Raw genomic sequence first — 20,372 nt, 5'->3', positions numbered from 1 at the left:
TATACACCCATCCCCTCCCCCCACCCCCCACATCTGCCCGACACCCAATTGGTGTTATTCCCAAATGTGCACTTAGGCGATGATCAGGGAAACCAATCCGCTGGTGAGTACATGTGGTGCTTGTTTTTCCATTCTTGGGATATTTCACTTAGTAGAATGGGTTCCAACTCTCTCCAGGAGAACAAAAGCAAAGGGCCTTTCTCATTTATTTCCTTTTTCTTGGTTGCAGTCCACACTGTTGTATGTATACACATTTTCTTGATCCACTTATCTGTTGATGGACATTTGGTTGTTTCCACATCTTGGCTATTGTGACTAATGCTGCAGTGAACACTGGCATGCAAATATCTCTTCAAGATCCTGATTTCAATTCTTTTGGACACATACCCAGAAGTGGGATTGTTGAATCATATGGTGGTTCTATTTTTAATTTCTTGAGGAACTTCCATACTGTTTTCCATAGCAGCTGCACCATTTTACATTCCCACCAACTGTGCAGAAGGGTTCCAATTTCCCCACATCCTTGCCAGCACTTGTTATCTGTATCTGTATCTATCTATAGCTATATCATCTATATCTATATCTGTATCTAATTTTTTGTTAATAGCTATTTTAACAGGTTTGAAGTGATACGTCATTGTGGTTTTGATTTGCATTTCCCTGATGATTAGTGGCCTATAGTTTCTTTTCATATACCTGTTGGCCATCTGTATGTCTTCTTGGAGAAATATCTATTCCAGTTTTAAATACACAATCCATTTTAATTGCATTATTTGGTTTCTTTGCTACACAGTGGTAAGGGTTCCTTTTATATTTTGGATATTAACTCCTTATTAGACATACAGTTTGCAAGTATTTTCTGCCATCCCATAGGTTGCGATCCCTCTGTTGATTATTTCCTTTGATCTGTGGCAGTTTTTCAATTTGATGTAGTCCTACTTGTCTATTTTTGCCTACGTTGTATGTGATTTCGCTGTCATGTTCAAGAAATTGTTGCCAACATAACGAAGCTTTTTCCTTATGTTTTTATCTCAAAGTTTTACAGTGTCATGTCTTACATTTAAGTCTTTAATCCATTTTAAATTGATTTTTTTGTATGGGATATGATAAGGGTCCATTTTCAATCTTTTGTATGTGGATATTTAGTTTTCTCAACACCATTTATTGAAAAGACTGTCCTTTCCCCATTATGTATTCTTGGCACACTTGATAAAGACCAATGGACTATATTTGCAGGAATTTATTTCTGGGCTCCCTATTCTGTTTCATTGGTCTATATGTCTACCTTCATGACAGTACCATACTGTTTTAGTTACTGTAGCTCTGTAATATATTTTGAAATTAGGTCATGTGATGCCTCCAGCTTTGTTCTTCTGTCTCAATATTGTTTTGGCTATTTGGGGTCCTTTGTGGTTCCACATAAATTTTAGGATTGTTTTTTCTATTTCTGTAAAAAAATGCCATTGGGATTTTGATAGGGATTGCACTGAATCTGTAGATTACTTTGGGTAGCATGGATGTTTTAACAATATTACTCTTCTAATCTATAAACACAGGATACCTTTTCATTTATTTGTATCTAATTTCTTTTGGTAATATTTTGCAGTTTTTAGTGTACAAGTCTTTCGCTGTCTTGGTTAAGTTTATGTCTAAGTATTTTATTCTATTTTATGCTATTGTAAATGGAACTGTTTTCTTAATATTCTTTTAAGGTAGTTTGGTGTTAGTGAAATGCAACTTATTTTTGTATGTTGCTTTTGTATCCTGGACCTTTATTAATTCTAATAGGTTTTTATTATTTTTTACATGTGTGTGTGTGTGTGTGTGAGTATGTGAAGTCTTTAGGGTTTTCTACACAAAAGATCATGTCATATGCAATTTTACTTAGATGCGTTTTCTTTCTTTTTCTTGCCTAATTGCTCTGGTTGGTCCTTCCAGGACGATGTTTAATAAAAATGATGAGAGTGGGCATTCTTGCCTTGTTCCTAATCTTTTTTTTTTTTTTTTTTTTTTTTTTGAGACAGAGTCTCGCTCTGTTGCCCGGGCTAGAGTGAGTGCCGTGGCATCAGCCTAGCTCACAGCAACCTCAAACTCCTGGGCTCAAGCGATCCTCCTGCCTCAGCCTCCCGAGTAGCTGGGACTACAGGCATGTGCCACCATGTCCAGCTAATTTTTTCTATATATATTTTTAGTTGGCCAGATAATAATTTCTTTCTGTTTTTAGTAGAGACAGGGTCTTGCTCTTGCTCAGGCTGGTCTCGAACTCCTGAGCTCAAACGATCCACCCGCCTCGGCCTCCCAGAGTGCTGGGATTACAGGCGTGAGCCACCGCGCCCGGCCTATCAGATTATTTCTGATGTCTAAGTAAGAGTTATTTGTATTTTGAGGATCTAAAGATTGATAAACATCCCAAGGCCAAATGCCGCAGCACTCCAAAGCATCCTGATTTTTGAATATATGTGCAGATTTTACCCAAAGATGAGTTACCCCTTACTTCTATCCCATTTTCTAGTAGCTAAAAAAGTAGGGAGAGTAGACGAACTCAAGCAGAATTAAACAGATCCACTTGAATACAAGTAGAGGATGAACAATATCTATAAGTTTTATTTGCAGGGCCTGTAAACTTAAGGTCAAGAAAGGGCTCTTTCAAATTGTGTTCTGCTTGTCCCTATCTTATTCAAATTTTTTTACAGTTAGAAACTTTTTCACATTTGGAAATAATTGCATTTTTCCATCATGAATGTTGCTAATGCCAGGGGCGAACCCATACACCTCCTGATAAACAAACAGCTTTAGTTTTCATGTTAGTGATTTCTGAAGGGAAATAAAATCCGTCCTTTTCCTTATACTGCTTACTTTGATTAGTTCTTTCTCTACACAACTTCCTAATACTCACCTCAAGCAGAAACATGTGCAAATGGTTCATTGTGGAGCTGACACCCCGGTATTAAGAAGCAAAGGGGTAGGTACCCCATTAAATAGCTGCTCTGCCTCAGGCTGGGCCCTAGTAAGACAGGATTTACCAGAAATGTAGAAAATGTGACTATATTTGCTTAGCTCACTCCCCTACTGCTTTGATTACACATTAACTTGAAACAGGAAAAAAGAAAAGAACAGAGGTAATGGATGCCTAGGTGAAAAATACTGGTCCCCAGTGGAATTAGGAGGGTTTTATGGGTGAAACATCTTATTCTCCATAAAAGCAAGAACCTCTAAATTCTGATCACTTTCTGGTGCAGAGGAGAACCTGCTGGAACACTTCCCTGCTTCTGCCGTAAGTTTCTCACGTCACTGCTACTGTCTAGATGCGGTGGACTTGGCTGATGGCCGCCCAGTCCCGGATCTCTTCGTCAGGGTAATTTTCACCGACTCCACCCTTGTTCATTATTAATCTAGAGAACAGTTCAAAGTACTTACTGGGTTGAGGACCACAGTGAAGAAAAGTTCGCCTCCTTGGATGCTCTTGTCCAGCTCTTTGGGGCCTCCTGGGTATTCTTTGTAGAAAATCGTGTGAGTGAAAAGCCCACAGGTTTGTCTTGGAAGAACCTGAAGGAAAAATCAACCAGTAAGGAAAAAACTCCTTTCAACCAATTATTTGTTGAAACTTAGCTTTATTCTCATGGAGGATACTGCGCAAGCTGGTGTCAGCTCTGACTAGGGCCGGGGCAGTAATTCACACTCTAGGAAAGACGGGGTGATATTAGCATAGAAGGAGTAGTGAAGAAAGTGGAAGAAATACTTTAAACCTAAAAGAGGCTTTGAATTACTTTAGCTATTTATCTGCTTTAAATCATAAAGTCAGTATTTCTATTATGAAGCCTATTATAGTAAAAATAATAAAGTAAAAATGAGACTTTAAAAATACTGGAACTGTCTGTGCTACACTGTCATCCTAGCAGGCAAAAATACAAAGAATAACACTTTCTGCCAAATTCTATCCATGCATTAGAAAATGAAGTCAATTATCACTTTAACGTGCTTCTTAGGAAATGACATTTTAAATCACAACAAATATCTGAGACACAAATCACAGTGTCTGCTGTAGTCCCAGAGGCCACAGTAGCTGCCCGGCTTCCAAGTGTGAAGCCTGCCAGGTCCAAATGCGAGAAAGACATTATCCATTTGATAAGCAATTTTTAGAAAGTGCAACAAACAAAATGACAAAAGGTCACTCCGTAAAAGGTATTTTTTTCATTCTTTCTATATGGAATCTATTGTTTTCTTTGATTATACACATTTACGACAAGGACATTTTTTTCAAATTTTTACAGCTTTTCTGGTAAAATAGGAATGTAATTATAAAAGAAGGCGTGAACGAAGGCTGTGCTAGATGGTAAAGTCTTCATCTAAATCTTATATAATGAGTTCATGGTGACCTGTGTTTGTCACCATCCACTTGAAGTAGCAGAAAATTAATGAATATACTTCAGAGAGCTACCAATGTGCCAGAATCTTTCACAGGCAGGTCTTCTGCTTATTGTCCTAAGCAAATCCATCTTTATTTTTTCTACCTTGACTTTCAAAATGCATTTGGTTCAGTAAGTGCCTTCAAAGCATTGGCTGTCCAGAACTTCCCATGTTTTGTAGCCCTCTATACACATATTAGTTCTTTTTTCTTTCGTTTGAATTGTAGTATAATAAATTTTAATCTCGTCCTTGGAAAGTTTTCTTAGAAAATATAATTCTCAGCTCAATCAATACATCTCATTTTGCTGCAAGTCAAAACTCCATATATCCTATTTGTTTTGGTAAATTGTTAAAAAATTATTATCCTTAGAAGCTATTTTATCTTGATGAAATAGTTAAAAGAACTTTACTTGAAGGCACAGAGTATTAGCTGTGGGGATGTCTATGTGTAAAAGCACTATGTAGTCTCATAATGCTGTGCAGAAAATCGATGACAAAAAAAGAACTAAATGCAAACATACTCTAACTGAATTAAATATAGTCCCTAAAAGTTTTTAGAAACGTAATGTTTTAGAAATTAATAATAGAATTTGCAATTTGGAAAGCATTTGGAAGAAATGGTTTATGTAACATTTATTCATTTATTTAACAAATACTTATTCTAAACTCTGTGCTAGCCCATGGCATAGAGTTAGTTCTATGCTAGTGGAGCTAGTCATGGGCCCTATGATGCATAGCACAGAGTCTCGTTCTACATGCTAGCTCCATGCTAGTTCACGGGGAAAAAACACAAAGATGTCTGTCTTCTACTCTTGAAGGATGTGATATGTATCAGGAGAAGGAGAAAGACCCAAAACCCAAATAATAAAATGCACACATGTGTTCAGTGTCAAGTTACTATTACATCTGAAAAGAGTGTGACTCTGAATCACTTTCAGGGTTCAGTTTGAATATCTTGCTGGGAAAATGATGGGATACATACAGAGCCATCCTTGGAACTTAATTGCTCGTGCTGATTCTATGCAAAATGGAGAGAGAAGTGACAAGAAATCTGAGTTTTGTCTCTTCCCTAAATTATCTGATTTTGAGCACAGTGAAGAGGAAGTGCCGGGTGGTCACTCCTGCTGTGAGTACGAGGATCACTGGGCCCTGGGAGAGTCAGGACCACCCCAGGGGGCTGAGGAGATGATGGGGAGTGTGATTGGGGTCACACTCCACTGTCTTGCTCCGTAAGTGCGGTGCTGCGGAATGATGAGCGTGCTCCTTCAAACCGCTCTCTGGTGCTGGAGAAGGAACTCAGGCGTCCGGCTGCAGAGCACCCTCCAGACTGGGCATGCAACAAGATCAAATGCAAACTCTGAGACACTGATGACCTTCAGAAACCTGACAGCTGCTGACAGTAAGTGGGAGACGATGACGCTAGCCATGGTCAACAAGCATCTTGGCCGGTGGGACCTGAAGCCAATATCCTGCCCCTAAGGCCTCAAGCAGGAGTGACTGCCAGCAAGCACTTCTGGGGGCTCCCAGTAAAGACCACCTGGAGGCTTGTACGCAGGAGTAATGGCAGTCTCTGCTGATGAGCGCTTCCATCAAAAACAGCAAGTGCATAGTCAGGGTGTGTAGTCTGATTTCTCAGAGGTCTCTGGCTCTCTGCAGAGAGTCACATGCAACAAGCAGGGCTTAGAGTAGAGTCCTGGTTTTTCATCACTTCCTTACCGAGGATAAAAAATTGCCCACTTGAAAATGCAATAAAACTGGAGGCCCAGAGACTCTGGTTAGGGCTCAAACACCCTGAAATGTAACTGGCTTTTTCGTTCCTAATGGAATTACAAAATGGCGTGTTGTATTAATAGGAATCCAGAGGAGAATAGTAGTTATGAGCTAGGTATGAGTTTGGTGCTGAGCTTCTATATACCAAGGAGCTTTACATTCAATTATATAAGACAAGGGACTTGATATTGCAGATGAAGGGAATAGCAATAGGTGGAGAGTGGCCAGAAGTCACTGAGGGCAAAGGATGACAGAGACATGGAAACAGCAAAACTATTACGGCCCTTTTGGCTGGAGTGAGTCTGTGTGAGCTCCAGGGAAAGAGAAGACAGAAAGGTCCAGGCTGTTTTCAGGTCTCCCAAGAGCACATTAAGGGGTGTGGAAACCACTGGAACAAACGGAAGTTGGGAAGGCTAGGACGAAGGCAGGGATTTGGAAAGACTAGAAAGTTGGCTCTGTCTGTGCAGTGGGAGGGGATGGAAGCTGCGAACAGACAAAGTGGAAACCGGTGCCACAGTGAACACGTGATAATGAAGGCAGAGAAGTAAGATGGCGGCTGCGGGAAAGGAAATAAAAAGCTACCAAGAAATTAGTGATGAAATGTAGAGACTGATTGGAAGGGGGGGGGTGCTCAGTGTGATGTTCGAGTTGTAGAGCTGAAATAAGAAAGGCACGATTAATAGCTGGTCTGAAGGGAAGAGAATGGTCTTTTGAGTTTGGTTTGTGAATGAATCATCCAAAACAATTTTCCCTCATCTCGTACAACAAAATACGAGGGTGACCTAAGGCTTGCTCCCCAATTCCCTGCTTTCTTCCTTGCAGTCTCTCCCTAGGAGGACATACAGGCTCCTGTGGTCTCAACTTGCTCCTCTATCCGGGTGGCTTCTGGCCCTGTCTTCTCTCATTGCGTGATCAACTGTCTGCAGAACGTTTCCCACTTGGAAATGCTCATCCAAGAGCCACAGACCAAACATGGAGAGTTCCCACGGATTGCGGCAGAAGGAGAGCCACAGGGGTAGCTCCACCCAACAGGACGTCCCTTACAGCCTTGACTGCCTGCAGGATTCATGCATTTATCATCTAGATAAAATAGGTTTTCAGGAGAAATTAAAAATATAACCTAGATTTTCCTCAGTGTTTCGTAGTTCTCCCTATAGAGGTCCTTTACCTCTTCAGTTAAATATATTCCTAGGTATTTTATTTTCTTTGTTGCTATTTTGAAGGGTATTGAGTCCTTAATTTGGTTCTCCGTTTGACTGTTATTGGCATATATGAATGCCTCTGATTTGTGTGTATTGATTTTGTATCCTGAGACTTTACTGAATTCACTGATCAATTCCAGGAGTCTCTTGGTCGAATCCTTGAGGTTTTCCAGATATAACATCATATCATCAGTGAAGAGTGAGAATTTGATCTCTTCTTTCCCTATTTGGACTCCCTTGATTCTGCTCTCTTGCCTGATAGCTCTTGCAAGGACTTCCAATACTCTGTTGAAAAGTAATGGGGACAGTGGGCAGCCTTGTCTGGTTCCAGATTTCCTAAACTCTCTGGTCAGAAGGCTAGCAGCTTGAGGAGCAGCGAATTCATTTGCAGCACATAGGGAGGGCAGACTGTGACAAAATGTGGCCAGCATGTCCCCATCTAGTGTTTATAACAGTTTTGATTGAGAGAAAAGTCGAGATGGGAGTTGATCCAAGTTAAATGTCATTATCCACTCTGTCACTTTTGCAGACATTGGAAAATTCTCTGAAAAGAAGTCAGCTATACCTAATTCTACAGGATAGACATCGCTTCAGACACGTCAGTCTGACAGAGCGTGATGGCGGCTCACCACTTAGTGTTCTTTGTCTGGTGTCGCTTGCCAGCGTGCGAGTCTAAATCAGGAGGCTCATTCCTAGCTTCACCACACTTTCTTTGGATCTTCTGGTTTGGGGAAAAAAATGGGATTTAATTACTTACTTAGAGAGGTCTCACAAAGGTACATATTTTGACAATATACATTTGCCACCGTGTGAAAAACAAAACAGAGAAGCCCTGGTGAGACTTAGGCTATGGCAATAAATGATTTAATTAACATCATCTGTCATTTGCACTCCCTATTATTATCCGTTAATGATTATGCAGGACTTCGCATATGGCTTCTTGCTGCAAATAGTTGAGTTTTTTTTTAGCTTAGAATGGTAAAGAGAAGAACACAGTTTGACTGCCTTGTGAAAGGTTAACAGAGGGAGAGTTGGTGTTAGTTTTACATACTAAATAACTTTTCAAAGGAATGATGGTTACTAAAAATTATCTTCAAGTTAGATGTAATATTTTCTTAGTATTTTAACATCCGTGCCTGCTTACCAGCAGTAGTGTCAGTAAAAAAAAAAAAATTTTTTTTTTTTAGTTATATTTGAAGAATACAAGTGACTTTAATTAAAACATCCTCTGCTTAGATATGACAAATATGCTCCCTGCAGCATGCGGCCTTCCCTACAGCTATGCGCGTAACATTTGTTCTTCTTGCTTTTTCTCCCTTCAAATGAGGACTGTCAATCTGGCAGAATTAGCTGCACGCTCGCCTTTGCAGACCGGAGGAAACTCACCATGATGTTCTTGTGGATGAAGCCCCTCCGGTATCTGGCTGGTTTCAGATGTGGATACTCTTCAGTGCTGGTGATTTTAATGTTCCAGACCTTCTTCCAGGCCTCGTAGAGCTGCACGTGCACAGGGTAGACGCCCGAATGATGAGGGGACACCGCGTAGCCCATGTCCGTAGGAATGCCGTGTTCCTAGGACCAAGCAAACGTTAATTAGGATGCGTGACGATTCATCTTGAATCTGTTTTTGCCCCAGGATTTTCAAATTGCACTGTGAATCCATTTAAACCCACCATTACTTAATTGTGTGGTAAGATTAAAGTGGTTAATATTAAGACCTCTAGACTTGGTGAAGCCTCAGAGCCAGACACTTCTGTGTTTGTGAAGTGGTGGCACAGAGCTCGTGACTTTGATGAATAATTTGAAAGGGCGTCCGTTTAGCGTGTCCTCGTCACGGCCATCTGGCTTTCTCTTGCCCACAACCTCAGCAAGTCCAGTGACGCACACAGCACAGGCCCCACGCAGCCCCCAGAGTAAGACCAGTACTGATCAGAGGGACAGAACATACTCCATGTGCCGAGCTGCCGACAGGATTCTACTCAGCCTGATGTGCGGGTTCCGCGAAGTTTGCCGTGTTTCTGTGGGTCCCCCAGCACATGGGCCAGCAGCAATAGGCGGGGTCCCCCGCCTCGGGGGGAAGCACGCACGCTTTTGATTGGATAATGTGGTAAAATTCTACAGAGCACATTTCTTTGAAGTGGAATCCCTTATTATGAAAGTACAGAAGGTACTGAAAGAGCAAAATATTCTGGGAACTTAGTGGATTTGAAGTCAAGCTTTTGTACATAAGACAAGTCCAGTTTAAAAAAAGGATAGAGGACAATTGCACAGGAATAAAAAATGAACACCCTTGGCTTCATTAGCTTTTTTTTCTCCTAAATGTTTTTTTCAATTTTTGTTTGTATTTTTCAATTGCTTAAAAAAAGTCTTCCTTGAATCTGTTTAAGGAAGAATTTTTTTAAGCAACTGAAAAATTACCATTCAATACAGCAATCCCATTATTGGGCATCTACCCAAAAGAACAAAAGTCATTCTATGACAAAGACACCTGCATCCAAATGTTTATAGCAGCACAATTCACAATCGCAAAGATGTGGAAACAACCCAAGTGCCCATCAATCCATGAGTGGATTAGTAAAATGTGGTATATGTATACCATGGAGTACTACTCAGCTTTAAGAAATAACGGTGATATAGAATCTCTTTTGTTCTCCTGGAGAGAGTTGGAGCCCATTCTACTAAGTGAAGCATCCCAAGAATGGAAAAATAAGCACCACATGTACTCACCAGCAAATTGGTTTCCCTGATCATCACCTAAGTGCACATTTGGAATAATACCAACTGGGTGTCGGACTGAGGTGGGGGTGGGGGGAGGGGATGGGTGTATACCTACAGGATGAGTGCGATGCGCACTGTCTGGGGAATGGACACACTTGAAGCTCTGACTTGGGGGGATGGGGGGGCATGGGCAATATATATAGCCTGAACTTTTGTACCCCCATAATAAGCTGAAAAAAAAAAAAAAAAGTCTTCCACTCAGATAGGCTTCTTTTGCATCAGTCATGGTTTTTTTCTACCAAAGCGCAATTTCACACACGAGAACCACAGAATCAGGCTGCGAGACGGATGGAAGGGACATGGAAAAAGTTAAAGAGGTATGCCCGGCTCTGTCTTCCAACCTCAATGACAGGAGGAGAAGGACGCGTAGGAAGTACCTGAATACAGAAGGAAAACAGGTTGCCAGCGGTTTGCCGTTACCTAAGCACCTGCTCAGATTCCTCCACATGGCATAAAAAGCCCTCAAAAGTTGGTCCCCGCCTACCTCCACAGCCTTATCTCCTATCAGCACTCATGCCCCCACCTCATTTTTGGTGATGTCCTTCCTGCCATTGCTGTACACTGCACACACTGTCCTCAACTGGAATGCCATTTCCTTCTCATCTTGTCAGCTCTGTTTATTGTTCAAAACTCAGTTCAGCTGGCTGTAGTCGAGGATGCTAAAGATGGAGCCACACTGCTGCCGTGAGAAAGAGAAGGGGTGGGATGGGAAGCAGAGGGGACCCGACCTGTGTTTCTGGAAGGTGAGCAGGGAAGTCTAATGTCCTTCATTTTACTTGCATCCTCTGTAGAAATTACCATAACCATGCAATTATTATCAGATCATTTAGAACACCTCTAGAAATTAAATTGAGAAATTTCATTGTTTTTTGCTAGTTTTTAAAAATTCAAACTAAAGCAACTTTTTCCCACTAAGACTCATGTGTCAACACATAATTTGTGTTAGAAAAGATCAGTGAAGTGTTCATCTGAGGGTTTAAGAATAAGGGTGCAGCCATAAAGACCAAATGAATTGCAGTCACGGAAATAAAAAAAGTGAACAATGACAAGCTAACGGTGTTTCGAAGAGCATTCGAAGAAGGAAGGATGAAATTCACAATGACGGGAGCTACATTATCAAATTCTAGTATCTGCAGATTTGTAAGAAACTGTGCAGGCCGGGCGCGGTGGCTCATGCCTATAATCCTAGCACTCTGGGAGGCTGAGGCGGGAGGATTGCTCGAGGTCAGGAGTTCAAGACCAGCCTGAACAAGAGTGAAACCTCGTTTCTACTAAGAATAGAAAGAAATTATCTGGACAACTAAAAAAATATGTATATACAGAAAAAATTAGCTGGGCATGGTGGCTCACGCCTGTAGTCCCAGCTATTCGGGAGGCTGAGGCAGGAGGATCGCTTGAGCCCAGGAGTTTGAGGTTGCTGTGAGCTAGGCTGACACCACGGCACTGTAGCCCGGGCAACAGAGTGAGACTCTGTCTCAAAAAAAAAGAAACAAACAAACAAAAAAGAAACTGTGCAGATCAAAAGCTCACAGTAGTTTTAACTGCCTGCAAGTGATCAGCTCTGTCTTGAGGACCCCCTGTGATAAAAGGATAGTCCAGCACAGCAGAGACATTTTCCTTATTTTGGATTATTTAAAAACATTTGGCAACCAGTGTATACGCAGTTTTTGTTTTTCTTTCTAGCTTTAACTCTAAAGAAATACTGGGGCTTTTTAGTTTCATCTTTTATTTGTGTGCTGGTGATATGTGGCCTCGTGGTGGGAAACTCCACTTCCGGAGTCAGCAAATGACTTACGAGGTGAGGTCTAAGCCTTGCCTCCTGTTCCCTAAAATGCAGGTCATGAAAGTATTTAACTCAAAGCGGTTTGGAGGAAATTAAATAGTATAATGCAGGGAAAGCATTCACTGCAGCTCCTGAAACATGATATACATTTAATGACTTTTTTATTCTTATTGTCAATTACTACTGTGTTTCCGTTGTTTTTATATGCTATGATACTACTGCTCAACTATAATGTGGAAATTATGAAACTACTGGCCTAAAAGAGATAGGTTGTTTGTTTCTACTTCCGCTGTAGATCTTGGGATTCTTTCTCAGGAGGCTTCTGTGGGAAACCCTGGCTTCTACCCCACCCTAGGCAACTCTCCTGATTGGTCTATGTACTCTTAGCCACTGCCACGTGGTTCCAGCCTGTGGATCACTGAGTTAGTAGGATGTCTCTTAAATGAGTTTTAGATAAAGGCAACATAAATTTGCTCCCAAATTTGCATTCAATACCAGAGAGAACACCTGGAATCTTACTGCAGAGAGAAGTTTGGGCGCGGATTGCAGGCAGTATGATCTGGAAGGCAGACTGTCATTTTTTTTTAAATTTTTATTTGTCCTTAACAGATAGAACATATTTTACTTAATAGTCTGTTACCTTAACTTATAACCTGTAGATATTTAAACATATTGTGTGTACATCTCTGTTTGCTTTCTTGCTGGAAATTGCAAATGTTAGAGGCAAATCTCCTAGTATGTAGATTGCTTTTTTTTTTTAATTTCAGATTATGGGAGTACAAATGTTTTGGTTACATAAATTGCTTTTGGGCCATTTGAGTTAAAGATATAAATGTGCCCATCCCCCAGATCATGTGCACTGTACCTGTTAGGTGTGAATTTACCCATCCTCTCCTCCCCGCTCTCTCCTGCATGATTTCTGATGAATATTATTTCCATATGTGTACATAGGTGTTGAGGATTAGTTCTAATTTAATAGTGAGTACATATGGTGTTTGTTTTTCCATTCTTGTGATACTTTACTTAGAAGAATGGTGGGACTGCAAACTAGTGCAACCTCTATGGAAAGGAGTATGGCAATACCTCAAAAACTAAAAGTAGCACTACCATTTGATCCAGCAATCCCACTACTGGGCATCTACCCAAAGGAAAAAAAGACATTCTATAAAAAACACATCTGCGCTCAAATGTTTATGGCAGCACAATTCACCTGTGTAAACAACTCAGGTGTTCTTGACATCTCCTGTGTCCTCTTTCCCTCCTAAATCCAGTCCATTATCGGGTCCCTAGTACTACCTCCAGTATATACCTTAAATTTATCCACTTTTCTCCAATCCTGTGATCATCATCACCCCGGTCTGATCCACCACTGTATCCCATGGCCTCCTGGCATAGACTCCCATCCCTCCCTTGTCCCTTCTAGTCCATTCCTTACATGGCAGCCACAGCAATATTTTAAAGACACAAATACGATTACGTGACTTTCTACTCAAAATGCTTCCCTGGTTTCCTCTTGCACTTACAATACAAATTCTTAGCACGATCACCAGCTCTGCACGATCTGTTCCTTGCTTCTCTGTCTAGCTTCGTTTTGCACCAACCTCCACCCTCCACTGCATTTGAGTCACATTGACCTTTCTCTGAGACTCATCGAGTGCTTGCCAACCTCAGCGTCTTCCCACATGTGGTTTGCTCCGCCTGAAATGCCCCTACTCCAGCACTTCCCCTGGGTAAATCTGACACCTCTCGTAGGTAATTTATTCTGTCCTATCTTCAGAGAAGGCTTTACGGAGCAGTCCTACTCTAAATGAAGCCACATTAAGACATCCCTTAGTGGCCTTCCTTTGTTTTTCCCAGTGCACAGCACAGTTTGCAAGCACGTATTTCTTTGCATAATTATTTATATCATGTCTCTCTTCTTCCTTGAACAGTAAGCTCCACGAGGTCTAGGTTTCGTTTCATCCCCTGCGATTCGCCCGGTGTCTGGCCGACAGAGCACTCACTCAGCAAGTATTAGTGAAGAAGTACACAGGCTGATTCTGACTTCCTCATCCCTCCATTGTCACTTTCTGAGTTATCTCAAACTGTCAGCTCATTTGACAAATGAACATATGGTTACTCACAGGGAAACTTTAATACCTACATAAATAATACTTGAAAACACTTTGAGACTGTAGTTAAAAATTATTATTCCAGTTCAGACACATTTATTTATTACTATGAATTTATATATTTAAGTTATATTGTATAAGATTAAAAATTTGCAAGATTTGCCTAAATTATACATTCAAATATTTCCAAGTGGAGAATGTGAAGATACGAGTTTTACCAAGCAAAACGTGATGCTGTAGTCTTTAGAAAAAATTCCCGAAAAACTAAAAGAAAAAAAACTCCCAGCATTTAGGTATTTGAGCAACACAATTAACTTCATTACTGAAGAAATAATTGTCTGTTCCTGTCTTTGATAATATTTCTTTATTTAGACTCTTGCTAGTAATTAAGAATCGTACTTTACTTTTTGTATTTGTCTCTATTTCAATCTTTCTGAACAAGAAGCACTTCTATAATTTCCATTAATGGCTAGAAGTGCCACTGTCTATGTTTATATTTTGCAGTTTAGCAAGTATGCAAACCAATGTAATTTACAGAAAACCCTACAACCAGACATTTTGCACTCTACAGTGGAAAAAAAATCTAAAACTTTATTACAACACAATTGGGAAATACTTCCAAATGCTTTTCTGCAGTTTATTTTGGTCGGAATGTTGAATTTCCTCAGTATACACAAGTTCGTGCTTTGGTTAACTATCTCATAGTATTGAGAATTTAACATTTACAATTTATATTAGTTTAAGATAAAGTTTCCCTGTATTCTCAGGTGGTGGTACACTTTGAAGTTGTTTCTAGAAAAAAAATTTTTTTTTCTAGATTTTTAAGTGGCTTTTTAAAAAACTATGGTTTAAAAAAAAAACAAACCAACCTGTGGCTTCCTTAAAAATGGTGGCTACTTAAGACATTATTTCACAAAGAAAATAATACATTTTCCCACATAATAGGAGCATGATTCTGACCACTTCCCACCTTTTTCTGTTTGGAAAACGAACGCAGAACCTTTTAACATAAAAGGCACGTGTGCACACACACACACACACACACACACGCAAATATATAATATGCGAAGAAAATAAATTTATGAAACTCTCTGAATATAGGAAGCATTTTGAAACTTCTAAAGACAATTTCTTTTCCTAAGGTGAGATGGATGAGCTACACAAACTTTTAGCTTATAGGAACCTGTGGGGTCTCTGGCCCCTGGGGATGGTGTCCTGTGGCAGCTGCTGTGACTGAGAGTAAGAATGGCAGTGACTGTCGGCAAGGGAGCCCGGTATATGTCAAGTCACTGTCCAAAGGACGCTGACTCCCTTCTTAACCTCGGACAAACCCAGGCAAGTCTGGATCTTTTGGTTGAGGAAGTCAGGTCTTGTACTGTGTGCAAGATTGTCAAGTATTAGGATATGTTCCTGTGATAAATGATGCTAATTCTGGTATGGTTTGAAACGAAAAATCTTGAAAGAAATAATTACTTTAGAATAGGAATCTCATTTTTCGTTTTTTTTTAAGTTGTGAGATAAAGGGGTCGAGCAAGTCGTCACTGAGATTCAGATTTATAATTCTGTGTTTCTTTGGCATTATCTTTGCGGTTTTAGAAATGATCTTATATTCAGATACTAAATATGAATGTGCTATTTTAAATCCATGATCTAATCTAAACTAACATGTATAATTTTCCTTCTTCATATTTAAGGAGGTAATAATCTCCTAAAATATGATAGGCACATTTACATAAATTTGGTTAATATTTATAGATTTGGCCACTGGATATCTCTCTAGTTTTCTTACATGGTGCTCTTTGATTCACAATATAAATTTCTGTTTGCTGGCTGGTATGAGAAAAGCTCCTATGATGATCATGTTGTTTTTAATACATTCAGTTTAAGAGTTTCAAATCATGCTCTGTTGGCAGCTGTTGCATAATGAAGAATCTGGCTGGCCTTCCTCATCCTTGGCTCCTGGGAGATGATCCCTAAGTCCTTGGAATTTCTGAGTGATAATAGTGTCTTTGCTTTTCATGGTGGGCCCCGAAACTATATCCGAGTTTATGCTAACACGATGCCTCAGGATAAGTGTGGATGCCAGGAAGACCCACCATGTAATTATTCTTTTTCTTTCTGAAACATTAACCACCAAAACAAGAAAACAATCCTTCCAGCATCATTTCTACAGCCAGACAACTCAGAATTCTTATTTCAGAGCAGACATTGCTCAAAGAAGATACACTATCATTAGCAACTGTACCTAAAAAACATTTTACTAACCATAGACATTTCTTCTGGAAAAAGTAATACATAGCATGTGTAAAGTAGGGGGTAAATACTAATACCATAAATTTGATAAGGCTGTAGCAACAACATCAGCAAAACCCCTTCCTTGATATCACATATTCCCCTCCAAGTACTACCCAAGTTGAGAGCTGAATTATTTGACAAGCTTGGATGACATTTTGTAAGCCAAAGGTATTAAAAAATTCCAGAACCAAAAGTCAATCTAAAAACTCAGTACCGATACCAAGAAAGGTTTGCATACTCAGATGTAACCTTCGTTTTTCACTTGTACCCTGTAAGAAAAGAACTGTTTGGGGGAGAGTGACAGATTTTCTCCCAGTCTTCCCTAATAATTATGTAATTTATTTCAAGTACATTTCCATTTAACTGAGCATGTTGTTTTCCTGTCTTAGAGTTCCCTCTAGAATTTCTGAAGTGTCATATCTTTTTTGAGTGTCTCGTAAGGAAACATACCACTAAGGGATGTGCTTTTGTGAAAATACTCAGAATAATGATGTAAACACTTATACTTCCGCACAGGCCAGGTTAATAGTTTTGAATTGCTGGGATGTCTTCAAGAAACACAAAGAGAGGTTTTTACAAATGTTTAAAAAAATACATTTATAAAGCCTTATATTTTATGCTGTAGCAAAATAACGGAAAATAAAATTATCTGGATTCATAACAGAGGAATTGGAGGGTTTGGCATCTTCCATCTTTCTCAGTTTGAAGCAATGAGTTTTATATGAACCTCTGGGGTCTCTGAGAGTTAACAGAGCTATAAACAATTTAGAGACAGCCTCAAAGTCCCAGAGTGCTTTGCAAACACACTTGATCTCTCTGAAAATGTACAAGGTTGATTAGACTATGAATCTTTAAGTCTGCATAGTACTAATTTTAATTGAAGTTTAATATTCCTGAAATAATAAAAAGTTGATATTGATCTTTGTTAAACTGTTGCATGCCCTCGAGTATTCATAAAAGCCACCAGGACAGTGATGCTTGTGTTGCACAAACACAAGAAATTATGTAAATCATATAAACAGCTATTTAGGAGAAAAACACGGTAAAAAAAATCAGATTTGTATTCTGAATTTGTTTACAAATATAACTCTTTAAGAAAGTAATAAAATTCTGATCATGAGGTTGTGTAACAGCAACCGGTAACAGTGCCAATGGCATGGCGACTTTCAGTTATACCAACCACAGTTGTCACATGGCTTTGGAGTTTGACAAACCTGGGATACAATCACTTCTCCAGTCTTCACTGGCTGTGTGATCTTAGGAAAATCACATAAGCTCTCTGAGCATCGGTTTCTGCGTGTTCAATGCAAGAACCACCAACCTCACAGGTGGCTGTGAGGATCCATGAAGGACGCATGCAAAGCACTAAGTACGTCTGGTGAATGTCTGGAGCTCCACAATTTCTCTTCTTACATTTCCCCGGGAGAGTCAAGAATCTTTCTAATGGAAATGCAAGGCTCGGTTTCATTCCAGTTCGGGGGAACAGAAGCAGAACTTCAAGTTCCACAGTGTTCCCTGATCCGAGCATAAATCACAGGAAAATGATGCAGAACCGGGCGGGTAGTTTGGAGGCTGCTGCAACCATCTAGGTGTGGGATGGGAAAATTGGAAGTGAAGCAGGGATGGAAAATTCTGAAAAGGAGCAGGAGATGGCACAAAAGAAAAAACCGACAGAAATTGTTGAGCGAGTGGGAACACGGAGTGGGAGACACGGAAATGCCAAAGCGGACCCAAGGCTGGCGCTTGTGCAGGACTGACTCTCGTCTCCTCTTCTGCCGTCCTCTCCCTCTCTGCTACGACCATGACAACCTCTCGGAACACAAGGGCCCCCTCCATTTTAAGCAAATGAAAGGCATGAAAGACAGGAATGGTCAGAATTCAGGAGCAGCCTGCCTGGATCTGGAAATAGTCTTCCCCTGCCTCATACCCACGTCTGACTCCAGCCACCAGCAAGAGTTTCTAGGAGGATTCACAAAGGCTTTTAGTTCATTTTGTGTCCACATAAATTTGGACCGTAAGTGATTATTTTGATGTAGTATATGTGCTAAGTTTATCTTTCTTTCTTTCTTTTTTTTTTTTTTGAGACAGAGTCTTGCTCTGTTGCCCAGGCTAGAGTGAGTGCCATGGCGTCAGCCTCGCTCACAGCAACCTCAAACTCCTGGGCTCAAGCGATCCTCCTGCCTCAGCCTCCCAAGTAGCTGGGACTACAGGCATGTGCCACCATGCCCGGCTCATTTTTTCTATATATATTTTTAGTTGTCCAGATAATTTCTTTCTATTTTTAGTAGAGATGGGGTCTCGCTCTTGCTCGGGCTGGTCTCGAACTCCTGAGCTCGAGCAATCCTCCCGCCTCGGCCTCCCAGAGTGCTAGGATGACAGGTGTGAGCCACTGCGTCCGGCCTTTCTTTTTAAGAAACCGGTTTAAGTCATCAGATACGTGTGCTGAAGATGAAATCTAGTATTTTTGTTAGAGGAAAAGGGAAAGGGATTGAGGAATACTTTTCTACACTCTCTACGTTGTCAGAGGGAGAGCATGTGAGGTCTTCCCATAGGATGGAAAAAAGGTAATCCGGAAAGGAGTTTACAAAGAAAAGGATTCTAAGTTCCTGGAATAATCAGAACCAGTTTCAAAAGTTCAATGACATATCTAAATGAGAATAAATTCTGCATCACTGTTGATATGGGCGGCAGAGGGGTATTCGTATGCAGGTAAAATATAGAACTTCTACAGAAAAAGCAGCAGTGCGTATCTGCAAGGCCTTTAAATAAGTAAGTACACAGAGATAGCCAAGTGGGAGGCCTAAAGCTGGATGTTATCTTTGATCTGTTATTTCCTTCTGCTTCCTTGTCACCCATTCAATAAAAAGCCCTAATGAATCTGTGACAGAAACAGTTCTCACATCTCTGTCCTTCCTGACCCCAAGTCCCCTGGTCTAGTTAGAGCTGGCCTTTATTTCCTCTTCTGTGTTAATCCAATGTAATCCCATGTGTCTGTTTACCTCCAGTCTGTCCCTGCCTGTCAACATCCCCAACACTCAGGCTCTGCTGCGCTGATTCTGCCCTCTGCGTGGATGTCCCAGGACGCTGGGCAGGAGATGACAATTCCATCTTGGAGTTCAAAGTACTTAAAATACATAACTCTGAAGATAATTAGATATGATACTTCAATTCAGGAAAGTAGATTTTAAAATAATTCTGATGAAAAAGAGTTGTGAAACAACTGCTAGGAATATACCAAGGGAATATATCTAAAGGATAGGGAATTCAAAAAATATATAATTCCTTGTAATGATTATAATTGTTTGAAACAAGGAAGAAAATATGTTTAGAATAGTAGTTAACAGTCAGAAAGCTCTGAATTCAAGTGCCAGATGTATGACTTCACCGTGTGGTTTAGGGAGATTCCTTAATCTCTCCAGATACCATCTTCATCATTCATAAAATGGAGCTGGCCGCAGGAGGGTTGTGATGAAAATTAAGTGAGGTTAATAAGAGAATTAAGTAAGTTCATTAAATTAGTAAGTGTTCTAGCCATATAATAAAGGTTCAATATGGGGATCTAGTATATACTGGAGTTTAAAACACACGCAAGAGGTGAAAGCAAGTGTACCTAACAAAGGACAAAAATCAACTAACAAAACAAAACAAACAAAAAAGATACAAAAATAATACCAAAGAGGCTAAATCTCAGGATAAGTTTATTTTCCAGAAATTACTAATTGAAAATGACTGATCAACACAAGATAAATAATCAATATTATAGCATATTCACAATTGGGGGGGAGTTTGAAACACTTTAAACGATGATAGAATAAAAAAGTAGAAATAGCTGCTTATCTACTCTGCTTCTACTAATATATACTTTGCTTTTATTTTTTCCATCAGAGAGGACAATTTCCAAAATATTTAGGGGACATAAACAAAATTAGATGAAGAGACAATAAACTAAACCATAAACTATAATACAATAAATTATTTCATTGTTTTCCAGGCTCAGGAGAGCACATTTTAAGGAAATTAAAAAAA

The 20,372-nt window shown here is 40.0% G+C and overlaps 1 protein-coding gene across 1 annotated transcript in view; it reads right to left on the bottom strand.

Moving 5' to 3' along the window:
- Nucleotides 1-20,372, bottom strand: part of NDST3 (N-deacetylase and N-sulfotransferase 3) — a 113,919-nt gene that overhangs the window by 40,517 nt on the left and 53,030 nt on the right. Inside the window, exons 5-6 of the mRNA XM_045537371.1 lie at nucleotides 8,766-8,951; nucleotides 3,418-3,546 (exon numbers count right to left, since the gene is read on the bottom strand). Of these exons, the coding sequence (XP_045393327.1) occupies nucleotides 3,418-3,546; nucleotides 8,766-8,951 (315 nt within the window). The remainder of the gene's footprint in view (nucleotides 1-3,417; nucleotides 3,547-8,765; nucleotides 8,952-20,372) is intronic.

This window comes from Lemur catta, chromosome 26 (genome assembly GCF_020740605.2).
Source record: "Lemur catta isolate mLemCat1 chromosome 26, mLemCat1.pri, whole genome shotgun sequence".
NCBI classification, from domain to species: Eukaryota; Metazoa; Chordata; class Mammalia; order Primates; family Lemuridae; genus Lemur; species Lemur catta.
Note: the sequence above shows the minus strand (reverse complement) of the source record. Positions and strands in the feature narration are given on the sequence as shown.